The 26,741-nt window shown below is 33.6% G+C and overlaps 2 protein-coding genes across 2 annotated transcripts; one reads left to right on the top strand and one right to left on the bottom strand.

Moving 5' to 3' along the window:
• Window positions 1-110: 110 nt before the first annotated feature.
• On the bottom strand, window positions 111-19,680 carry LOC132721087 (katanin p80 WD40 repeat-containing subunit B1-like). Its single transcript, XM_060705336.1, has 9 exons — window positions 19,519-19,680; window positions 16,197-16,327; window positions 14,206-14,244; window positions 11,850-11,967; window positions 6,821-6,921; window positions 5,624-5,749; window positions 2,213-2,328; window positions 952-1,023; window positions 111-294 (listed from the first exon to the last, which is right to left on the bottom strand). Exons 1-9 carry the CDS (start codon window positions 19,547-19,549, stop codon window positions 111-113), a joined length of 918 nt encoding a protein of 305 aa, XP_060561319.1. The 5' UTR covers window positions 19,550-19,680.
• Window positions 19,681-19,774: 94 nt separating this feature from the next.
• Window positions 19,775-24,394, top strand: LOC132721082 (UPF0598 protein CG30010-like). Its single transcript, XM_060705330.1, has 3 exons — window positions 19,775-19,968; window positions 22,738-22,786; window positions 23,089-24,394. The coding sequence occupies exons 1-3, from the start codon at window positions 19,843-19,845 to the stop codon at window positions 23,571-23,573; spliced, it is 660 nt and encodes a 219-aa protein (XP_060561313.1). The 5' UTR covers window positions 19,775-19,842; the 3' UTR covers window positions 23,574-24,394.
• Window positions 24,395-26,741: the final 2,347 nt, after the last annotated feature.

The raw sequence follows: 26,741 nt of genomic DNA, 5'->3' as shown, positions 1-26,741 counted from the left end.
ATCCCTCCAGTATGACCAGTCTCGATACAACTAAACATTTTTAATATTTGGATACTCAAATCACTACAAATTACCATACTGCATATAAACTGTTCAAATTTCAAATAGGATCATGTTAGTATAAGTAATGAAAATATATTTACAAGTTGATTCTGAGCTAGGCTCATATCAGCCACCTCGCCCCATGAAATGGGAACAGAGTCAAAACATTGTGTTGGTTCCCAGCCATAAACTTTAAGGAAATCTTTCACACCAGAGTAGAGACAGGTACCGTCCGGATGGAAATATATACATCTGAAATATCACAAAGAAAACATGAATTGTGGAGATTACTTCAAAAGATGTTTGTTTAAGCTGCTGAAGAGCCAAAAAGATCAATCTTCCATAGACCAGCTGACTACTTTCCTTATAAGATAGAATTTTATGTACCTCATGTAAGATTAATCTAGATTTACTTACTCTTTACTTATTCAAGATAGAATTTGAAAAACAGCTATGGCAGTCTGACTTAGAGGTTCAAGCGCCGGACTTATAATCTAATAATTGCTGGCTGTGTGGGTTCAAACCATGTCAAGAGTAAGGCATTGTTTCCTTGAGTAAGAAAACTAATTTCACATTGCTTAGTGCTGGTTAATTTCAGGTACTGATTTTAAACTTAAAGCTTCCTACACAAACTATATTCGGTTTAAATTAAATAACAGAGCTGTTAGTTTATTTCATTTCAATCATTTTCATCAAGTTCAAGTTCTCAAAAAACCAGTACTGGTGTGTGACATATGTAGACATGATTGTGAACAGCACAGGGTTTTAGACTTGAATGAATTTTACATATGCTGTTCAACAACTTCTCTAGTTCACTTTTACATTTGCAGCTTGAACAAAAACCCATAAATCATTTAACTATGAAATGCATGAATTTTGCTCATTATAAATAAAATTGTCTATAAATACCTGACAGGATTTGCATCCATATCTGTTGAACATATAAGTTGGAATGTTTCTAAGTCCCAAAATTTTACTGTCCTGAAAAAATAAAAACATTTGTTCCTTAAAGTGTGACTACATACAAATCACTTTTGATTGCATTTTATGTATCACTGAGTAAAGGGCATCACTCTTTCATTAATTTCAAGTAAATATTTCAACATTTTTTATTTTGGTGGAGTATTTGTCACACCAACAACCTATAGGTCATATGGCGACTTTACAGCTTTACTAGTAAAGGAAGACATCAGGTTAACTCCGGCATGAACAGGCACTTGTGTAGAACCATCAACATTCAGTTAGCTAGCTACATAGTTTCCTCATATGAAAGAATTCAAAGTCCCTGTTGGGATTCAAACCAACATTGTTGAGGGGCAAATGGTTTGAAGTCAAGGTCCTCAATCACTCAGTCACAGACTACCTTAAATATTTCAACACAATACAAAGCTGAATAATAAATTTTCACACTCTTTTCATAATACATGTGTGTGGGAATTTAACTGTTGCAATTCATTCAGCAATTTATTACATTGACATTTTATACTGTTGTAGAATATTGCACATACACAATCATACAGCAATTTGCTTGTTCAATACAACCTCTGCACAACACCTTTGGGAAACCAAATTCTTGGTTTTTGAAGAGAGGTCTTGCTCTATGGAGTTTTGGTTTATTGTGAAGAAATGACACTGTTGTAAAAAGGTAATTGCTCTACAGAAGGCAGCTGTGAACAAGATCTGCAGTTCCATCAGATTTTATCTCCAGCAAAAGTAAATCCTTTTTTATCTAATTTTCTTTGAGAAAGAAAATAATCTGCAAAGGCCTTTTTGTGCAAAATTAAATCTCCTGTACCTTGAGTATCATTAAAATGACAATCAAGAAATATTATTATTTACTTGGAGATATATGTATCAAACTTGCTTTCCCTTGGTTTGTAATCTGAGAGTTTTTCCACAAGAATAAGGTTATACACTTCAACGTAATGATGTTTAACTGATTTGTTTTCATTAACCAAACTTTGATGTTTATTTGTTTATTCATACCATTCCGGGCATGCAGCAATTTCATTGGTTTATTTTTCATAATTACAACAAGTGTACAACAATTTTATTGATTTTCTAGAATTTTAACAAGTATGGAGCAATGTCATTGGTTAATTTCTAGAATTATATCATAATCAGCCAATCAGATGGCATGTTACAAAAATTTGAAATAGAGTTATCTTACTTGTCTGAGCTACCAGATGCCAGTAATAATTCATTAGGATGGAATTCTATCACATTAACACCTGCTGTGTGGAGTCTCATATCCGTCATAAGTTTACCAGCTGTCAAATCCCAGATCTGGAAAAAATATATAAATCATCATCAAAATGAATATACATTTAAAACATGTAGGCAGTCTATCATAGATGGATGAAAGGTTGAATAAAATTACCCCTTGTTGAAAAAATGGTTAAATCTTAATTAATTTACATTGCTTCAAGTGGCATTTCTTTCAAGTCAGGAGTATAAAGCGGCTTTTCTTACAAAAGTCTCAAATGGAATTTTTGCTTTACTGTACCACCATATAAAGTTGCATTTGTTCTAGAGGTGTCATTGATAAGGATTTTTGTATCGATATATCGGTAATGAATTATCGGCGATACAGCGATATATCAATTGCCAGGCTAAATGTTAGCTTTCAGGTCTTTTTAAATGTTTCCTAAGGACACTCACAAAGCAGTTATATTAAGACAAATGTAAAAAAGATAAACTATGAAAACTGAACAATTTGTTTCTTTTTTTATCATATAGCTATAAATGAAAACTAATGACTAGTAACTATAAAGTTTAAAGCCTTTTCCATTTTACTTTAGTTGTTGTTGTTGCTATTACGTAGTTACTGATCATGCTAAATCCCGTTCTTGCCGTTCCAATTAAGCCGGGTTTAATTGGCAAATTATAGTGTTTAGAACCTGAATAATTATTAACGTTTAACATTTTGTACATAATTTTTACAAAGAAGCACAAAATTTTTCTTGGCATTTTCCCTTTTAAAATCTGAATTGAGGGGTCTTGACATCCACTTAGCAGACGTGCGAGATTACAACGAAATTAGGCAGTATTCGTTAGAGACACTGGGAGGTAACTTTGGCATTGATTTCCGTTTTCATTTTAGAAAAAAAAAATGTTTTGGATATGCCGCTTTTATTTTGACGTTTTGCGACAGTAAACAGGTCTATCTGTTCTATAAAACCTGTTCTTCAGCTAGAAATATATGTGCATTCGATATCCGATATTTAAAAAATGGAATCGATATCGAATCGGATAACAAAGATCGTTGATACACCGATATCGATTGAATCGATGACACCCCTAATTTGTTCGATACAAAAGTCAAAGGTGGCATTTCTTTCTATATAAAAATCAAAACAAGAGCTCCTCATGTAGTGTTAAAGCTTATCTGTTAGAGGCAACAACTATCAAATACCAAATTTTTATCAATATTTTAAGTTAAAAAGGGACATAACTCAAAAACTTTAGATTAAGGCCTCTTGCCTTGTCATGAAAAGAAAGTATTCATGTTGACAAGAGAGAGAGAGAGTAGACCTTATTATATGACCATTAACTCTAGCTATTTTGGGAAAAGGCCTTTGGCATAATTTGGGATAAATTATTAGACATTTCGGAAATTTGAATTTTTTTTTAAAGTTACTAAACAACCTTATACAAGACTTTTAAGTTACAGTCAAGACTGCCTTAGCGACCCCCTGATTTCAACGACTCCCTGTCTTATCCGACCTTGTTTCAGTCCTCCCAACGTATTTTCCTATATAAATGGTCTGAATTATACGACTCCCTGTCATATGTGACAAGCGACCCTAATTGTCTGGTCCCAATGCATTGCTTTGTCTGATTTAAACGACTTCCACACCTTTTAATTGTCCGTTTATCAGATAAATAATACCTGTTTTAACACCCAGAGGGCCAAAATAATTAAGTCCAATATTATCCAGTAGTCAGTACACTTCAAACAACCTCTACACAACATTGCATCAATACACAGTTTACATGTACATACAGGTATCAAGTGACGTAGTATATGGTAGGCATAATGCAATCGATGTGTGTTAACAAATTGAGGTGTGAAGTACATAATGACCTGATCAAACTGGATTACGATTTTGTGTCAGATTTTTTTTTACTGTTTATGTAATGCCAACGGAAGATTTTTTTATTTCACCTTTCTATTGCTACATGAATTCTACGTGAAAATGTTGATAGATCTACCTTCCATTAAAAAGAGAAAAAAACTTTGGATATGAATATGTCTTAAAGTATGATATTTATTTTAAGGATTTTGAATGCATCAGATTCAAGTTTATTTGTACTAAAATGATTCAATATAAATCTAATATAAAAATAAAATTATTTTTATATGATATACATGCAATTAATTATAATGTTTTACAGGGATTCTCATTATATTTACATCAAGTATTTAAAGAACCTATGTTTATTTACAATTGGTTACATATTATTCCTTCACACAGTTATGTATTTTAATTTTCTTTGAGACTGTATTAAGAGACTCCCTGTCATATGTGACCTTTTTCTGAGGGTCCCTTGGAAAGTCACATATGACAGTCTTGACTGTATTAACATGTGTATGATCATAATTATAACCTGTCACTTTTTTCCTGTCACTTTTTTCATAAGAATCAAGTAAAAACAAGCCCATTTTTCTTAACATTGGGAAAAAAGAAACTATTTTGGATTGAGGAAAGAGGCCTATTTCTACCCCTGGTGGTAGGGTGAAAATTCCCTTTCATTTGTGCCAGATTATTTTTTATAAAAACTTTTAATTAGTTTAAAAGTTATGGAAGGGACCTGAAATATGGACTTTTTACTGTTTGCCTTTAAGTGTGACTTGACCTTGAGGGATTAAAACTTTTCATTCGTTAAAGTTATGGAGTGGACAAGAAATGTGAACTTGCTTACATTTGACCTTTAAGTGTGACTTTGGCTTTGCACAATGTCTCATAATGGTGATTATTTGTGCTAAGTTATTTCAAAAACTTTTCATTTGTTATGAAGCTTACATGAAAATGTAACAAAACAGACAGAGGGACAGATAAAGGCCATTCCTATAATTCCCTTCCCGCTACGGAGCAGGGGATTAAAGTCACTTTTATCAAATTCCAAATGTTGCATCATCTAGGCCGCGCAATTGCTCGATTCGCGCATATTTTTTGCAGATCTTGCATTTTAATGAAGTCAATGAGCGTCAAGTTAACCTTTATATTATTTTGAACGCTTCTGCCATGTTTGTTTTCACTCGCGGTAATGACTAAAATATGTACTAAGTCGCATGAAGCACCCCGTCGGTTTATTTGCTTGTGTATTAACGGCTTGATCTGCGCACTTCACAAGTATTCGTCAATATTTTATTTTATTTTTCAGACGATTGCTTCAAAAATGCCTAAATGTATAATAAATGAATTCTTTTCGATACATCATATTGTTAGGTAAATGCATGCCGCCATCATTTTTTTCAAAGCACCCAAATTTTTCAGTTGAGTGGGGGACAATCCCCCAAAATTTTGAAATTCTAGAAGCAACACTGATTCCAGAGGAAAGAAAAAAACTGACATACCTTGATAAGTCCATCTTCCCCACCTGAAGCTATCCATTTACCATCAGGACTGAATCTCAATGTATTCACCGGATTTGTATGACCCTTGTATGTGTATATACAACCTTTACGTCGTATGTCCCATAACTAAAATTATACAAATAATTTTTATAATATCACATAATTTATAGACATACAAACTATAATCAATAGAGAGAAGAACTCAAGGAATAAAAATTTTTTAAATCATCTGTTTTTTGTTTGTTTTTCCCTGTTATTAATGCCCAATTTTTTCCCCCCGTTATTTATGCCCAATTTAACTCCTGTTTTTGGTCATATCTCAACAGTCGATGAACCTGAATGGTATTTCTGGATAACTAACCAGTAATTACCAATTACTCTACAAGTACTCATCCCATATTTTTTTCCAAATCAGGGTAAGAGATAAATGACCATAAGACTCAATGTCTGAGATCAAGTGTCACACAGAAATATTACCCACGCAAAGAATCAAAACAGCAACTCCTGCATTACTAATCCAATCCTCTCCGATTTTAGCTGAGGGAGCGGATCTTTAACATAACACAAACATACATCAGTTTTAATCAAATCTAAACATTTCAATTCTGAAAGAGAACAAGAGCTGTTGGTAAGACAGTGTACCTGACTATTCTAAGTGCATGATAGTAAAATAAGAGCCTGGATAATCATAAATGTAGACTTTTGTAAGTTCAAACAGTTCCAAAAGGGGCATAACTTTGTCAAGTTAGAGTTATGGGCAGTTCCAACAAATTCCCTTCAATAGTTTTGAAGATATCAATTTGCTTGCTAAAACATTATCAAATTGTAATGCAATGCCTCGGTGAGTACTATGCTCCTACTATTCTTTGAATAGTCAACCTAAAAATATAATTTTCCTAGAATCATCTTTCGATTGAATTTCAAATATAGTACACTGGTATCGTCATAAGGCATTTTGTAGTCCAGCTCCTGGCCCCTTGTTTATGTAACAAACAACATTATACAGATCCATTGATCCCGTTTTTTCTTCATCGTTCTCCTCTTTTTTTTACAAAGCCGACTCGATGATTATAAATATTGAAATTATAAACTTTAACAGCCAGCAGTGTAAATTTTGGTCAGTTTGAACATATCTGCAAGCTGGTCTGACTAAGGTTATCAAAATGGCAACTAATGTTACTATGGATTAATGAATACCTTGATAGTACTGTCTTGTGATCCAGATGCAGCATAATCACCATATGGATGAAAATCTAAACTTTTTATACTTGATTTATGCCCTGTTAATGTCCGCAATACTGAAATATTCAAAAGTTGATCGTTGACACATAAAATAATTACTTACACAAAAAAATGAACCCTAAAATTTATGAAAATTTTTACCATACCCTGCTGACTTTTGAGATATGGACTCATTTAGCTTTTAACCGGTTTGTTGTCATTTGCAGGTCTATAAATTGTAACATAATAAAACTGAGCAGCTGATGGTATAGATTCAGGTATGTGCTATATGGAACAGAATTAGTGCATTTATTCCATCTTGCTTTATGATATCGGGAATTACATTTTGCTTGCTTCTATACTTCTTTATGACAATGAAAACCTGCGTTTTGCTGAATTCAATCATGCTTTGTGATTACTGAATGCACTTTCATGTAATTGCAACCTTATGTGTTCCCTACTAAACCATCAAACTCACATATTTTAATATGCTATATGTTTAATTGCATCTTTTATTAAGGAAACAACGTATTATGTTTGGTGTTTAAGATAACATTCTTTGCTTGTTCTTGATATAACTATATGTAACATGGTAATTAAGTTTCTGTCAGTATCTTTAATTTGCTATAAATCTGCCACTTATATTGTCGACATTATGTCACAATAAATTATTAATTTTGATCAATAATTGGCGAATTTGATGTGTCTTAGCATTCATATGCTTCAATATATTCACTGATTACAAATAATGCAATACGTGATCACTGCGCATCGACAACGAAGATGACAACGATAGCGATATTATAGTCGCATGTGACAGTACGCACTAAGCAGTTGGCAGTAAGCATAATGCGAGTTGCAATAATTTGTGTTCATATTATGACAGCAGGTGTCGCTTTGTCGGTACATCCCGTTATTTTTCCGGATGATCCCGTATTTCGGCACGTGGAGAACAAAGTTACGTCCCCTTTATACAGGGGCGTATACAGAACAGTGTTATTTGGGGACTGACATGTAAAGGGAAAATTTACTGAAAAACAAGAGAACACGATGCGACGACGAAAAGTGCGTGTTTTTGAAGATTCCGCCAGCATGTGGAAATAAAATGTTATAGATGTCTCTAATAACTCATCCTACAAGTGGCAACTCACCTCTATACAATTGTTTACACTTCTTTTTGAGCGTGTGTGAAAGTCGTATGAGCAATAGTGAAATTGAATTTTAAGATATACTATGCTCAAACTTACGGTGGCACATAGGTGACATGTGTGTGTTTTTATTTATCTCGTGCGCACGAGATACTGTGTCGTGGCCACGGGTTACTAAGTCGTGGCCACGAGATAGTTAAGTCATGGGAACAAGATATACTATGTTGTGGCCACGAGTTACTAAGTCGTGGCCACGAGATAATCAAGTCGTGGGAACGAGATGACTAAGTCGTGGCCACGAGAAAGTTTAGTCGTGGCCAAGAGAAAGTTTAGTCGTGCGAACGAGATAAATAACCAATCAAATTACACTATTTATATGAATTTTCCTAACAAGGATGCCCCTACTTCTCCTGTCCGTAAAAGTGCCATTTATAAAAGTTATTGATTGGTCAAAGATTTAGCGTCATTGTGACCCTGATTTCTGACCAAATTGCCTAAAATTTATTAGGTGTCATCTACTGATCTTTTTGAGGCTATATAAACCACGGCTTATTCTTTCTAAATCATTCATCAGACAAGGAATTTACATGAAGTGTCATGTTTATCTGACCCGTGACCTCAAACATCGTTATAGGATATCTACTGTCCGTGGGCAATATCCCTACCCAATAAAATAAACCAGGACTAAGTCCCTCTCAAGTTATGGTATAAACAATGTTGTATCATAGTTTGGGGACCTTTCTGTTGAAAAAGTGTCAGTGTTAAATCGTATACATATACATGCACAGTGCGGTAACTGGAGTGCAGGTATCAGTTACCCGCACTCCAAATAATGCCCGTTGATTGGTTCATTTTTGCTGGGGTTTACTTATTGTGACGGCAGAGAAAGGGAAACGGGCAGAAATATCATATTCAAATGCTCGTTCATTGGTTCATTTTTTCTGGGGTTTCGTATTATGACAACAGGGAACGTGCTGTCATGTTTGACTATGATACAAAAGAGAAAGAACACCAAAACACTCGGCAATCTGATTTATACTCGGGGGCTACGCCCCCTCGTACAAATCAGATAGCCTCGTGTTTCGATGCTCTTTCTATTACTTGACAGGCCGTTGTACGTACAAAATGACCAATTCTATCATAGAATTGTCCCAACAAAGGGCTATAACTTAGTCAAAATTAATGTCTGATTTATGGGCCTTATGATCCTAAAGACATGTATCAAGTTCAAAGTGAACACTTTAGTATTTTCAAAGATTAATGTTGCACGTAAATCTTTAAACAGTAATTTTTTAAGTTTAAAAAATCATGGTGTAATCTGATTTAATTATCTAGTCTACACGACTTAGTTATCTCGTTCCCACGACTTAAACGGCTTAGTAGCTCGTGGCCGTGACATAGTATCTCGTGGCTACGATATAGTATCTCGTTCCCACGACTTAACTATCTCGTGGCCACGAATAAGTAACTCGTGGCCACGACTTAGTACAGTACAAATTTGATTTTTTTTCTGTAAAATAAAATAAATATAATTTGGCTTCACAAAAATATGTGTGCTTTAAATCCTTTACACTGTAAGTGGGCAGTATGAATATACATGTATAGTAATTATTACAAAAAAAAAATATGGAAGTTTCTTTTAAAGACAGGCACAACTTTACTTGACCCGTAATAAGAAAAAGCAGACTCCTATACATTATGTGTATGTGTTTTTTATTTAAAAAAAATATATTTTAGTAAGAATGTTATAGATTTTCAATAAATTTCTGTGATAAAAATATCTTACTGAAAGATGTGCATAGTATATCATTAAGCCCAAAATGTATGCGAATGTGGTGGTGTGTGCGGGATGTTCTGATCTATAATCAGACACACATATGCCCAACATTTGAGCCGCGTCACGACAAAACCAACATAATGGGTTTGCGACCAGCATGGATCCAGACCAGCCTGCGCGTCGTCGCGCAGTCTGATCAGGATCCATGCTGTTCGCTTTCCAACTCTTTTACAAGTAGAGAACCTGATAGCGAACAGCATGAATCCTGATCAGACCGCGCGGACGCGCAGGCTGGTCTGGATTCATGCTGGTCGCAAACCCATTATGTTGGTTTTGTCGTGACGCGGCTCATTTGTAATTGACTATGCACATGTTACAAAAAAAAACAACTTCCTTCTTTCCTTATTTATACATGTTTATTTTAATGTGTTACATACCTATTCGACTTAAGTTAAAAGGCCAATAATTTTTGCTTTTTAATGTCCAAGTCATTAGATAAAGACCTTCGCAGTACCTAGGCCGGTGCTTAACAACTGGATGACAGCATAATATGTTTTGGTAAGGGAGTACACTAAGAAGACTATTGCATGAAACTGACACGTATATATTCCATCCCAGCTCATGAACGTATATTTGGGGGTAGGTGCAGCCCTTAAACCAGGGCCTGAATCCGCCACTGTACGTATAACTGCACCCCATTGAATAACAGTTTACGAGCATATTTTTTCTATTAGACTGTATACATAATTATATAAAATTATATTGCATAATCCTTTACTACTTGTATTTAATTTCTTTCAACTGCAATTTATGTATTAAGCGCTTACTACGTATTTTATTTAAATATACATGTACGCAGTATCTATACGGAAAATTCCGATGATAGGCGAATCGTGGAAAAATTCCGTTGATATCGATAACAGAGTTCTCGCCCCTTAACAGTTCACAAATCGCGACATAGTTTTTTTGTTTATCATAATGTAAGGTGATCAAACATAATCCACAAAGCCTCGGACACCGAGCTTTATTAAGCATAAACACTGAATAATGGATATAAGCGAATCCATCAGGGAACAAAAAATAGTCAATTTTAAATTACTTTTACATTTAAAAGTAATACAAAAAAACTAAACCGTAAATGGTTTGTATAGAGCATGAAGAAAGGTAACTTATACATAAAGGTATATGACGTTAACATTTTAGTATTCCAAATGGCTTCTTCCAGTTTCATAGTTATCACTCAATGAAAGAATTGGTCACTACGAAATGTTTGAATGCAATAATGAAAAATGGAATCCAGCATAATGCAAAGTTTAAATATCATAAAGCAAGATGGACTTAAGCATAATGCAAGTTCTAATATCATGTAGCAAGATAGAATTAAGCATAATGCAAGTTCCAATGTCATCAAGCAAGATGGAATCAAGCATAATGCAAGTTCCAATGTCATCAAGCAAGATGGAATTAAGCATAATGCAAGTTCCAATGTCATTAAGCAAGATATAATAAATGCATTAATTCTGTTCCATAGTGCTACACTGTTTGTAAAGTCCCATCAACAGGTAAGGGACAATAAATTGTTAATATTGCAAAGATGGTTTTACAGCCTTTATAGAAAAGTGATTTTTTTCAAGAATTTTCTTTAAGATATCATCCCAGTGAGTAATAGTCGGGGAAAAAACAGCAGCATGACTGTCATAGTGTGATACTCAAAACTGAATGCAAAGGAACATGTTTCAAGTGAGCAAATCTCATACTCTTGTCAAAGATGTCAATTATTCAACAAGATAACTAATTCCGAAATTGTGAGGGGAATATTACCAAACTATATAGCACAATTTGGTCAAACTTTATCACTAATTCAGAATGTGGGGAAAGAAAGTTACTAAAACGTACAAATATGTATAGCAAAAATGGTCAAACTATATCATTCAAATTCTATTCATTTTTTGTGTGGTTATTCACAAATGTTAGATATATTTGTTAGTCATGTTCCATGCCCTTTTTGTTCCTTATTAAATGTAAATAACAAGAAACAAAATGCTTTCAAAGGTACACTTTAAAGGTTTAATTAACTTACTTTTGGCCTCCTCTAGATTCCATATTTTTAATGCCCCTGACATTGACCCTGCAACAACCATTTCCTCATTCTGTCCGAACCTCACAGAATCCACTGGTGTTGTATGACCTGCCAGACTCTGTAATATACAAATTTACATCATGATTTACAGTTTTCTACTATCCCTATGAACAGAACAAGAAATACTGTAACAAACTATTGCTTAACCAGGGCACATGCTGTCAGTTGCCATGGTTGCCATTTATGATTATTTTATAAAGTTGGCAAGTATTTTTTATTTTATTTTTTTTTAAATTTTGTCTTTGTTTTTCATTATTTTATAATCACCCGCTATAAACCAACTGTGTTTGTTGTCAATCATGGAACCATGAAAAGACTGATGAAGTTTTGGCTATCAAAATTTTCTAAATTTCTAATTTCTAAATTTTTTATTTTTTAAAATGTTGGCTATCAATTATTGTAACAAAGTCAGTGTGAGCCCTGCTTAACTCAAGCATGCGTATATAGTGATACATATGTACAATGACTACATAATATTACACTTTTTTTTTTACATAATTTTTATTACCTTTGCTTGGCATATATCAGATAACATTTCACAGTGAAGTACAAATCAATCAAATTTTGTAATTACATTAACAATCTGTATGAGTAATATAAGCACTGTTATATGTAGTATGTCCACTGACCAGATGCTGTTAAAATTACATATTGGTATATCTCATGATAAGTTATGTCCCCTAACCAATAAAGAGAGAAATTATTCATCACAAATGATGCAGAATAAAAGGAAAAGTAAGCACATTAAAAAGTAATATTTACAACCAGTACAACTGGCTCAATTCCTGCTCACGCAGCTGAGCCTAGTTAGATGTACAGGCTGGCCTGGCTCGACATATGTAGTAAAGGCATTTCATGAGTGATGCTTGTATTTTTACCATGTTGAATATCTTACATGGAAATGTCAAATATTTCAATGGGGACAAAAACATTCATCATTTTAGGGACAATTTTAAATGAATAGCGAACAATGCAGACCCTGATCAGACAGCACATACATGCCAACTGCCCACAGTCAGCACTTGTTTTCATGGGTTGATTCTAAAACCATAAGCAGACCAAGGCTGCAATTTCATATAATTTTGCTGTTCTTAATGCTTCCAAGGGATCACTTTTTCCCAGATATTAATATAAGATTCCATCACATTACATGCATTATAGAAGCATTGTTCATTAATAATCCTTAAAGTTTACATAACTTAATTAAATTTAAAGCTGTGCAACTGTATATCATTATTATTACTAAAGCCTGTGTGTGGCCTATGAATTTATATATTAAATATTATTATAAGCATAAAATATTATCATTCCATCAAACTTTATATCAACTTAATTATCTACATTGGGTAATAAAACTGTTAGATATAAACCTATGGTAAATGATATAATTACGATAAATTCAGTTCATATAAACTATCCATTGAAAGATTAATTGTGAAGAAAGTTATGAGCTTTTTTTTAAAAACCCACTGAAAACATGACAATGAATTATGGCCCCTGAAATAACAATGAAACACAACAATGATCCTTAAAATGACATGTTTATATGGCAATAAAAACAACTAAATGGCCATAACCCCTAAAAGAGCAAGGAAATATGGCCATGACCCATCAATGAGCAAGGAAATATGTTCATGACACCTAAAAGAGCAAGAAAATATGCCCATGACACCTAAACTGGCAATGTTATAACCTCTAAAATGACAAGGAAACACAGCAATGACTCCTAGAAACTAAAGAAGCTCACTCCAGCCATTCTAAATTGCACTTTCATGTTTAACTCAATGAACTGTATTTTCCTGAGAGTATATCATAATGAATGACTTACCAAGTTTATCAAAGCCAGGATACTTTTTATGGACAATAACCTATCAATTTTGGAATGTGACCCAATATATCAGCTATCAAATTGCCAATTTTCTGAGCCAATATTTTTAATCATATTCCAAAGAGAAACTAGAATCTTTTTTCCAAAATGTTGGCAAAAAATTCTTATTAATCCATATAATTGTACCATGTTATGATTATTTTGTATGTGTGAGCAGTTTCACGGCATGTACAGAGAGACATTTGTTTTCAAACTTCTTACTAACCTAGGCTTAAACATTTTATCAACCTAACCTAGCAACACATCAGAGCAAGCAAAACAAAGATCCCAGAAGTAACTGAATCGCTCCTTGAAAGTTATTGACACCCATGCAATTAGTATGATTTTAGCTAAATGATCATTATACATGTATTTGAATCAAAAAATGTTTAAAAGATGAGAGATACATAAGCGTGTTCCCAATCTTACCACAATCAAGGTAAATTCCCCAACACTTTCTTCCAGTTGCTACAATGGATTTGTATGTTGTTCATTATATGGTATTTTGCCTTCAGAACAAAAATGATGATATAAAATTAATTTACAAGTAAAAATATATGCTGGCTGATCTTGGTCTGCACTGGTTGCATGGGTAGATTTTGTAGCAGTTCCAGGGGTTAACATGTTTTGAATGGGACCCAAGTTAATTAAAACAAGAAACATGGCAATGCCATGAAACCAGGTTTTCAATTATCACCATTGTAGATAAATATGTTGTAGTTGAAATACAAATACAAGCAACAAACAATGTTACTATGTGCAATGTAAATCATGAATAATGTAGGAGGTAATTTGGGCACAGAAGAAATTGTTCACTATATATTCTGTATAAGAAAAAAAAACAAAGAGCCATAATTAGGTCAAATATTGTACAATCACAAAACCCCGACAATGTGAGCCGGGGCACTTGATGACAAAGCTTCTGTGAAAGTTTGGTCAAAATCCGTTGAGAAATGTAGGAGAAGTTGAGCACAGAAGAAATTGTTCACTATTTATTCTGTATAAGGAAAAAAAACAAAGGGCCATAATTAAGTCAAATATTATCCAATCACAAAACTCTGACAATATGCGCCAGGGCACTTGATGACAAAGCTTCTGTGAAAGTTTGGTCAAAATCCGTTGAGAAATGTAGGAGGAGTTGCGCACAGAAGGAGCTGTTCACTATATATTCTATATAAAGGAAAAAAACAAAGGGCCATAATTAAGTCAAAAATTATCCAATCACAAAAGCCCCACAATATGTGCCAGGGCACTTAATGACACAGCTTCTGTGAAAGTTTGGTCAAAATCTGTTGAGAAATGTAGGAGGAGTTGCGCACAGAAGAAATTGTTCACTATATATTCTATATAAGGAAAAAAAAACAAAGGGCCATAATTAGGTCAAATTTTATCCAATCACAAAACCCCGACAATATGCGCCAGGGCACTTGATGACAAACATTCTGTGAAAGTTTGGTCAAAATCCGTTGAGAAATGTAGGAGGAGTTGCGCACAGAAGAAATTGTTTACGCCTGCCCGCCCGCCGACATACCTCAATCTAATAACCAGTTTTTTCCTTTGGAAAACCTGGTTAAAAATATTAAAATGTCTGTAATGAAGTTTTGATTGTTAAATACATAAAAGAAATTTTATTTGGGTTCTATGAAACTTGAATTCATTACCTAAAATTTTCCCTTAGGAAATAACTGCTGCAATGAAACTCACGGACCTTTCAAGTATCTACTAAATGAAAAAGCAGGCTTTACCAAGCCATAAGGTTTCAGAACTGCTATATAAAGTACTCTATCAAGATTGAAAGGCTTAACAATGCATTTTTTTTTCAATATTTACCTTTATTTTTTGTGAGTAAATCAGAACTGTGCACCAATTAAACATTGAAACATGTTATGCATTATTATTTATGCTATTATCTGCTTTAACCACTAACAACTATCATTAGCTTTTTCTACTGGATAATACATTGGATATAAAAAACATTTAGTAATGTGAATTTTATTATGTACATGGCAAAATTATATTTCAAACATGTACTTAAATTGGCACCATGCCCAACACCACTTGTTTTATATCACTTTACTATAACCTGTACTTTTTTGTATTTATTTTAAGTCACATCTACACTCTTAAGATCATTTGGAGATTTCCAGCTTTACTGGTGGAGGAAGATTTGTGCATTATTTCAGACACAAGCTGGCACCTGAATAGAACTACTGACATTCTGTAAGCTAGCCAGAGTAGCTTACCCGCACGAAAGTATCCGAAGTCTTTTGTGGGATTTGCACACACAGTGATGAGGAGGCAATGGTTCGAAGTAAATGACTGTGACCACTTGGCCACAGACGTACCTTAAAGCTTTTTCAGTTCAGCTAACCTATTATAATATATCAAATAAAAATTCAGCCAAAAGGATATTTTCTTACCATTATACAATTTGGTTTTCCAGCTGTCCATAGGTTGACTTTCCTGTCCTCCCCACCAGTCACCATTACTCTGCCAGTCTTGTGACCCATTGCTAAACAATTCACATTGGCCCCATGAGCTACAAACTCCTCTGAAAAAAACATTAAACAATCCTTTTTATCACTAACAAGGTTAAGGTAAAACTTTCCTACTGCATTACCCTGTTTAAAAAGCGTCTCTTTAGTAAATGCATGTCTCCCTGACCATTTTTCATAATGAAAGGCAAGGCTAGGGTCAAACTATCCTACTGTATATTAAACCTGTTCACATACTTCTCTAACAAATTCAAGTTTCCTTGACTTTTTTTTTGTTAAGAATTAATCAAGGGGTTCCAGTTTTCAATACTTAAAATGCTTAGATTTAGTTTGACCATATTTGGTAACACCAGTAGGTAGTAATGATACATCACATACATACAATGATACATATATGACAGTTACTCACTGTGATTCCTTTTTAAAATATAGAGGCAGTCATAACTAGTTGTTTTTTTATTAATTTGGAAAGTCAGCAGTTTAAAAGAGTACTGTAAAATATTCAGACTTAATCTTTGGCAAAGGGCAAAAGTAAAATACATTGTAAAACCAACAAAGAAATAAATTTGTTATGCTGGCAAGGCAAAATTTCTCTGCAACATGGAGTCAACTGATCATTCTTCTCTCAAAAATCATGTTGGACTGGAAGTTGGTCACTTGCAGAGAAATTGGCAATTACTGGTTTGTTATACATTACAAGAAAGCAGGTTAAGTGGATTGCCTGCCGAGATATATTAAACAAAAATATAATGTGTTTATTGGTATAAAAACCAAACAAACTATATCCACCTGGTGGCTTTTTTTTAGTTTTGCAGCTTTCTTTAGGTTTTGTAAAGTGCCATATGTGGGTACAAATGACAAATATCTGAGTGATGTTACAAACCAGTGCCAGAAGTTTAACCTATTACCGCATGAGCATTTTGTGAAAAATGGCTGTTTTCATTGAAAAGTCTCCCGTTACAAGTTCAAGTTGCTATAAAACTATAAAAACTGCTTCAATACTAATCAAACTTGGTGCAAATGTTGACTGGACCATTGCCTTTGTAACAAAATGCTCAGTCTTAAATTTCCTGTTACCATGGCAACTAGGGGATATCTCAAAATTGCCAAAAATCACTATTTTCCGTTGATTTTTTCCATCAAAATTGATTTCAAAGTGCTGCCACTTCTCAATGGATTGAGATAGAGTCAAAGGCTTTTCAGCGTTGGTTACATGTTACCTTATGAACGACTTGGGGTCATTTTTAGCCTCTTACAAGTCCAAAAATTTTTGCGATGAGGGGGACTGCCGCCCCCCTTCAAACACCCCAAACAGAAGGGGGCACATCACCCTTCTGGCAACCCCCTGATGTACCTTTTAGATGGGGGACGGCGTCGAAAAAGTGGTCACTTTTTTAATCAATATTTCTCAAACAAAAACAAGTGTTGGGGGCCTAAATTAGACATTTTTTCACCATTTGAGAAAGCAAAAAGTAGGGGGGGGGGGGGGGGGTGAAAAAGGCGAAGGCGTATATATATCTGGTAATGGGTTAATAAGAATTATGATAATTGACAATGTAATGATAACTTTTATAGAATTTGTGTTGAAGGTTATTATTGTTCATGTGCCATTTGTTTTTTTAAAACTTCAAAAATTTGACAAATTAACAATGCTGTGCAAAGGCATAATTATGTAATGCTTGAATAATCACTATTGGCCTCAGAGTCATCTCGACCCTAAACCAACTCAGCACGGGTCAACTTGTCCCATAATTACATATTACTGGTATTAATTAATTTACGTTCAAAACTTTTTACATATTTTCATTTTTACTTTCATAGGTTTATACTAATATGATACTTAGTTTACAAGTTTTATTGGTGAAAGAATTTAAATTTGTTTAGAAAGGAAGAATTTACAATTTAGATGTATCAGGGTGTTCATTAGCCATGAAATCCTGAGGGTCATTTTAACTAAGTTTTACTGACTACAAGGTCAAATCCCCATGATTTTAACAAAATTTGACCCTCCAGTTAAAATCCTGAGGGTCAAATCAGGCTTTTTGGAAATTTGAAGGGTCAAAGTCATTTCAAGGGTCAAACGGACACCCTGTATGTTTGCCTACTTCCGATATCTTTGAAGAAATGTTGTTCAATCAGCATTTGGTGTTATAAAGAACAAAAAGTGTTGAATATAATTACATTAATTGTTACAAATTTCAATCAAAAATTCCTATTTATGGATCAATCATTAAAATATATTGTCTTCATACAGTACAGATTAAGCGATTTTTGCACATTCAGCTTTGCGGACACTTTTAATGGTTAGGGAAAAATAACAGGGGACATACCATGGTCAGTCACAGTAACAAATCACCGCAGACTGGTAAAAAATCCTCACAATCCAAGGTGAAAAGTCACAGAGATTCGTGGTGATCAATATTGCATATACATGTTCACATACATGTTTACTGTAGTCTTGGTAGAAAAAATCAATTTTACACTTAACAATAACACTATCCAGTAATTAAAACTTTTTCCTGAAACAACCAAACACTAATCAATCCCATATGATTTATAAATCAACAGTGAGACTGACAGCTTAAGGTGTGTGTGATGTATATGAGTTTATTTAAACTCGCCACCGGTTGCCCATATGGGCGAGTCCTCCAGAAGAGTATTAGTCATTTCATATTTTTGGAGGATAGTGCAAGAGTCAGATACAGAAAGATACCCCAATTCCAGAAGCTTCCTCTGGTTCTTTAAAGTGCCAAGTGTTTCAGCACTCATACACAGGACCTCGATTTAAAGTCTCATCGGCAAGACTGATTAGTAATTTTGGTTGGCCAGCCCGGGAATCGAACCCACAATGTCGAGATTACAAGTCTCGCACTCTAACCGATTGAGCTATGGTGACTGGTTACAGCTTAAGGTCTTCAGCATACCCGTTTTTATACTGTGACAGGACGAACGCTGTCTCTGACAAAAAAATGTTTAAAAAGCTGCTTATAAAGGTTTGGAAGCAAGAACCAGGGGACTGACAGACAAATGAACCTTCCAGATTCAATAGAAATAAATTCTACTGGTGACAACAATAAAGCGTACATAAGTTCCTAAAAAGTGAACACTTCATTCTTGACTTTAACAGTTATAATCAACTTTTTCTCTAAGTGGTCCTGGGAACTCAGTGAAAATCAAAGAGATTGAAAACGAGTGTATAAAAAAATGAAAAATGAAATGACGACAAGGCCTTAAACGAGCTACTTACGCAGCTTCCATGCTCTTTTGGTCTGTGACATTTTAACTGTGGATATATGCTTTAAATCATACGATAGAAAGTAGTATATAACTAAATAAATGGCCTTTTAGAAGATATTTGAGTCCATGACTTCAGCTTCGACCATTTTATTGTTCACTTGCAATAGTTTGTTTCATTGGACAATGATTTAGAGAATTTTCCAAGTGACCAATCAAAAGGGCCGTTTTAACAGTGTAATCTGGGTGTTGCGCAAGCTCCAGAGTTTTACTTTTTACTACTTCCTGTTTACAATTTCAGAAGCCTTCGCAATTGAAGGTTTCAATTGTTAAAATTATGTTTTCTCTTCGAATATCAAATGTTTTTACTAAGCATTTAAGCAGAAATGTACATTACATACAGGGCCAGTCGCCAGAACCGAAAATACGAGAATATTTCTATTTTATAGATCATCAAGGCCAGGTAAAACATCTTACATAAATGGGTGTAGTCGATCAAACGTACCAAAATCAAAATGTACCCACTAGTTCATTGAATGACTGTAATTTATATTGCTGTGACTGACTGTAGTTAATATTGCACTGGCTGACTGTTATTTATATTGCTGTAGTATATATGCAATATAAACTAATGTCTGTCAGTCACAGGAATATAAATTACAGTCAGTCACATTAATATAAATTACAGTCAGCCACAGCAATATAAATTACAGTCAGCCACAGCAATATAAACTACAGTCTGTTACAGAAATATAAATAACAGTCAGTCAGTGCAATATAAATAACAGTCATTTACAGCAATATAAATAACATTCAGTCACAGAAATATATATACTACAGTCAGTCACATTAATATAAATTACAGTCAGCCAGTGCAATATAAACTACTGTCAGTTACAGCAATATAAATAACAGTCACCAGTGCAATATAAACTACAGTCATTCACAGCAATATAAACTACAGTCATTCACAGCCATTTAAATAACAGTCAGCCAGTGCAATATAAATAACAGTCAGTCACAGCAATATAAATAACAGTCATTCACAGCGATATAAACTACAGTCATTCACAGAAATTGAAATTACTGTCATTTACAGCAACATGAATTAAGTCTGTCAAAGAAATATTAATTATAGTTGTTCACAGCAATATTAATTACAGTCAGTCACAGCAATAAATGTTACAATCATTCAATACAATATATCGATTACAGTCAGTCACAGCAATATAAACTACAATCAGACACAACCGTATAAATTACAGTCAATCACAGTAATATAAACTACAGTCAGTCACTGCAATATAAATTACAGTAACTGACACCAATATAAATTACAGCCAGTCACAGCAATATAAATTACATTCAGTCACAGAAATATAAACTACAGTCAGGCACAGCAATATAAATTACAGTCAATCACAGCAATATAAATTACAGTCAATCACAGCAATATAAATTACAGTCAGGCACAGCAATATAAATTACATTCAGTCACAGCAATATAAATTACATTCAGTCACAGAAATATAAATTACAGTCAGGCACAGCAATATAAATTACAGTCAATCACAGCAATATAAATTACAGTCAATCACAGCAATATAAATTACAGCCAGTCACAGCAATATAAATTACATCCAGTCACAGAAATATAAATTACAGTCAGGCACAGCAATATAAATTACAGTCAATCACAGCAATATAAATTACAGTCAATCACAGCAATATAAATTACATTCAGTCACAGCAATATAAATTACATTCAGTCACAGCAATATAAATTACATTCAGTCACAGAAATATAAACTACAGTCAGGCACAGCAATATAAATTACAGTCAATCACAGCAATATAAATTACAGTCAATCACAGCAATATAAATTACAGCCAGTCACAGCAATATAAATTACATTCAGTCACAGAAATATAAACTACAGTCAGTCACAGCAATATAAATTACAGTCAGTCACAGCAATATAAATTACAGTCAGTCACAGCAATATAAATTACAGTCAGTCACAGCAATATAAATTACAGTCAGTCACAGCAATATAAATTACAGTCAGTCACAGCAATATAAAGTACAGTCAGTCACAGCAATATAAACTACAGTCAGTCACAGCAATATAAATTACAGTCAGTCACAGCAATATAAATTACAGTCAGTCACAGCAATATAAACTACAGTCAGTCACAGCAATATAAATTACAGTCAGTCACAGCAATATAAATTACAGTCAGTCACAGCAATATAAATTACAGTCCGTCACTGCAATATAAACTACAGTCAGTCACTGCAATATAAATTACAGTCCGTCACTGCAATATAAATTACAGTCCGTCACTGCAATTTAAGTTACAGTCAGGCACAGCAATATAAATTACAGTCAACCACAGCAATATAAACTACAATCAGACACAGCCGTATAAATTACAGTCAATCACAGTAATATAAACTACAGCCAGTCACAGCAATATAAATTTAGTCAACCACAGCAATATTAATTACAGTCAGGCACAGCAATATAAATTACAGTCAATCACAGCAATATAAATTACAGTCATTTACTGCAATTTAATTTACAGTCAGTCACAGCAATATAAATTACAGTCCGTCACTGCAATATAAACTACAGTCCGTCACTGCAATTTAAGTTACAGTCAGGCACTGCAATATAAATTACAGTCAACCACAGCAATATAAATTACATTCAGGCACAGCAATATAAACTACAGTCAATCACAGCAATATAAATTACAGTGAGTCAGTCACTGCAATATAAATTACAGTCCGTCACTGCAATATAAGTTACAGTCATTCACAGCAATATAAATAACAGTCATTCACAGCAATATATATTACAGTCGTTCACAGCAATATAAATTACAGTTGGTCACAGCAATAAAAAGTACAGTCAGTCACAGCAATATAATTTATAGTCATTCACAGCAATATTAATTACAGTTAGCCACAGCATAAGAAATTACAATCAGTCACAGCTATATAAATAACAGTCATTCACAAAAATATAAATTACAGTCTTTCACAAAAATATAAATTACTGTCATTCAAAGCAATATTAATTACAGTCAGTTATAACAATATAAATTACAGTCTGTCACAGAAATATAAATTAAAGTCACGCAATCTACTATTTGTTAAGTGGGTTATTATTAGTTACAGCCAATCAATATACTACTATTCATTCCTGATATTTTCTCTTTTCAGTTATTCTTAGATGATTCAAAGATGAAGAATTTCACGTCATGTTTTAAAGGTAATATAACTTTAACTTTAAAGTTGGTATGTGATTTAAGTATGAGGCTGTAGTCGCATGTGGCAATGCCAAACTGGATATTTTTATTATAAGTGACCAATTTTTCAATTTTGCAAAATACATACTTGAAACCTTTCTTTTTTAGTGGTGAAGAAATGTTGACCATGACCTGCATTAAAAGGTTTTTTGAGCTACACTGGGATCGGGTGGGTTTAATTGTTTCTTTCTACACATTAATTTTCTTATCTGTATTTGATGGACTTAAAATGGTTTCTTATTCATAAGTTATTGTTTTATTTCAGAAAAGAAATTCTTGGACTTCTTCTTCAAGAGACTTCGATTGAATGAAACTGGGAGATATGTGGAAGACTTCCCTTTTTTATCACCATGTGGGCGTGAACGGAACTTTATACGTTGTGATGACCGACCAATAGTTTACGTGCATTTGACAGATAATAAAGAAAAGGGTTTGAAGGATATTTTGTCATATGGATATTCAGGGAGTCAAACATTGAATGTTAAGTTCGAGCCTAGTAAAATATGCATGTTACCGGAAACCGGTCGTATATATCATCCTGCCGATCCGGATTTAGGCGGAGTTGGACTGATTAAATCGAGTATAGCTATTTCAATAAGTAAATATTTCGACTTTGAAAATGGCGAGGAGAATCCACCTACACATTTTACGTGGAACGGAGAGAAACATACTCTTAATAATGATTTGTTGTCAGTTATTAATCTAGATCCTAAAGAGGCGTGCAAAGTTTTATTTGAAAAAGAAGCATAAAATTTATATATACCTTTAAAGAAGACAAGACAAAAGTTGAATTAGAGAATCATATTCATGAATAATCATTAAAGATAATTAAATTTTGATTAAAAAATGATCTTCATTTTGAGAATAAAAATGTTCTATAAAAGTTTTTATTAAAGTGAGCATTAATAATATAAAAATTTAAGACAAAGCATTCTACCAGTTTTGAAATGAATGTCTGCATCAGAAATGAGCAGAATAATGATAAAAGTGAAAGATATGTGTTAAATTATGGTTACTATAAAAAATGTATACATTGACTTTGTCAATTTAATGAGTGCTTGAAAGCTTACTATGATAACCTAATTTTTGATAATATTTTTTGGTGCAATTTGTTATCATTTTCTCAGAGATGAATAGCATCGCATGTGTGACTAGAATTATGTACACTATGTAACCACAGCCCAGCCACTCCCTGGAAGTAGCAGGGACTTAAACTTTGGATGGTAATTAAAGGTCTTGTCTAGCAGAGACATTAAGATGTTCAAATCTCTGCTAAAATGGATATGATAATATGGACATATCACAAACCATTTTGCTGCCAAAACGCAGTCATTGCCCAGCTGAAGAAAATAGGAAACTCGGCTCATATTACACACTATCTTCCACACATCATCAGGGAATGGTGGACTGTGAATTCATTTGACTACAATGTAGTGTTGTGCCTAATCTGATTAACAAGTCATAGTTGCTGATATGAAAATGTTTTTCACTTTCACTGTGATAATTTATTTTATAAAATGATTCGGAACAATTTATTAATTTTCTTTGAAAATAAAATACCAATAAAAGTAGTCATGTGATCTTATCTTTTTAAGTAAACTTTAAAAATTCTGTTGCCATGGCAACCAGAAGAAAACTTCCCTGAAAACATTATAGCTCTACATTTCAAAGAAAAAGTAGAGCTGTTGCTATGACCAACTTGCCATCATAGGTGTTTTTTTTAATACATGTATTTTGGTAAGGTCAATTATTTCAATGCTTGAAAAGCTATTGCATTGAAACTTCATATGAAGATGCCCATTCAAGTCTTGATGAATGGTATCTGCCATACCCTTCTTCTGCTCAAATGTAAATAGGTCATGAAATAACAAAGTAGAAAACTGACCTATAAACATTGAAATTATTATAAGTGCATTCACCATGGAACTTCAAACTTTGTATGTTCACAAAAACTTTTCTCATAATTTTTAAACGCCCGTTTAAAAAACAGGTCTTATTATAGTTACCCCCTGGCTGGCAGTGAGGCAATGTCCAATACTTTGTCCGGAACATATCTGCTACACGCAAGGAGGAATTTTAATGAAACTTTATAAAAATGTACACAACTATGAAAAGCTGTGTCGCACAAGAACCAGGTCTCTAGGTCAAAGGTCAAGGTCACATTATAAAGGTCATTGAAAAACACTTGTCAGGAGCAAACTTCTACATGCATTGAGGGATTTCAATGTTACTTGGCACAAATATTCACCAAAGTGTCATGTGTGAAATTAAGGTCTCTGCAGCCAAGTTCAAGGTCAAACATTGGGGTCGAAGTACAGATAAAAATATGAAAATGTGAATTCGGACCATTTAGTTATCATTTATTAAAGGATTGAAACACAGGGTCATTAGCATAACTTTTGGTGTGAAATATTTTATTTAGGTTAATTAAATGCAAGGTCAAGGTCACTAAAGATGATAAAATATAGAAATTTTGTCCAGAGCATCATTCTCCTTCATGCATGGTGGGATTCTAATGAAACTTCATAGAAATGTTCACCAATATGAGAAGCAGTGTCACATGCTTGAACCAGTCTCTAGTTTAAATTAAAATCACACTTAGAGGTCATTGACTACAAGTGTGACACGTGTAATTTAAGTTTATATTTGCAAGGTCAAGTTCACTAGAGAATATCCAGATATTGCTCACAGAATATCTTCTATATGCATATCTATAATGCCCACACCTCTGTCAAAAGCTTTTGTGATGGGCGTTTCTTGCAACAATGTTGCCCTTGTTTCAGTTCTCAAGGATTTTCTTCAAACCTGGACACAGCAACCCTTTGCACAAGACCTTCAAGAAGATTAGACAAAACTTTACATTGAATGATAAACGACCTTGACCTTCCAGGTCAAATTTTTTATTTTTGCTACAACTGGCTACATCTTGATTGGATTGTCTTCATACTTGGAAATAACAATCATTTAAACAAGACCATCAAGTAGACCAAATAGACTTTGACCTATATTCATAGATAACCTTGACCTTTAAGTCAAGCTATTGAATTTTGCTTGAATTTTGCTGTTATTGGCTATTACTTTGTTATTTATGATTGTTTTGTCCCCATACTTGGAAGCAACAATCAATGACAATGACCTTTATTCATCAATAACCTTGACCTTGAAGGTCAAACTATTAAAATTTGCTTGATTTTTAGCTAAACTATACGAAGTTTATGGAGAGCTGACCTACTTGCCCCGGCGATGGCTTCGGCGTCCGCATCTGCGTCCAGATTTCAGATTAAAGTTTTGGTGCAGTAAAATATTTTTCACTATAACTTTGTCATTTCTTAAGGTATTAACTTCAAACTTCAAATATATGTTCCTTATTATCAACCACATCTTATGTGACAAGGTTCATAACTCTAGCACAAATATTTTCAGATTTATCTCCCCTTGAACTTAAAATTTTCGTGAAAAAATATTATTTTTTACTGTTACTTCTTTATTTCTTAGGGGATAAACTTCATACTTCAAATATATGTTCCTTATCATCATTCACATCTTATGTTACAAGGTTCATAACACTAGCACCAATATTTTCAGATTTATCTCCCCTTGAACTTAGAATTTTCCTTAAAAAATACTATTTTTTACTGTTACTTCTTTATTTCTTAAGGGATCAACTTTATACTTCAAATACATGTACCTTATCATCATCCACATCTATGTGACAAGGTTCATAACTCTAGCACCAATATTTTCAGATTTATCTCCCCTTCAACTTAGAAATTTCCTGAAAAAACATTATTTTTTACTGTTACTTATTTATTTCTTAAGGGATCAACTTCAAACTTCAAATATTATTATTAATCACATATTATGTGTTAAGGTTCACAACTCTAGCACCAATATTGCAAGAATTATCTCCCCATAAAC

Source organism: Ruditapes philippinarum, unplaced genomic scaffold (genome assembly GCF_026571515.1).
Source record: "Ruditapes philippinarum isolate M1 unplaced genomic scaffold, ASM2657151v2 ctg6813_1_1_1_1, whole genome shotgun sequence".
Lineage (NCBI taxonomy): Eukaryota > Metazoa > Mollusca > Bivalvia > Venerida > Veneridae > Ruditapes > Ruditapes philippinarum.
Note: the sequence above shows the minus strand (reverse complement) of the source record. Positions and strands in the feature narration are given on the sequence as shown.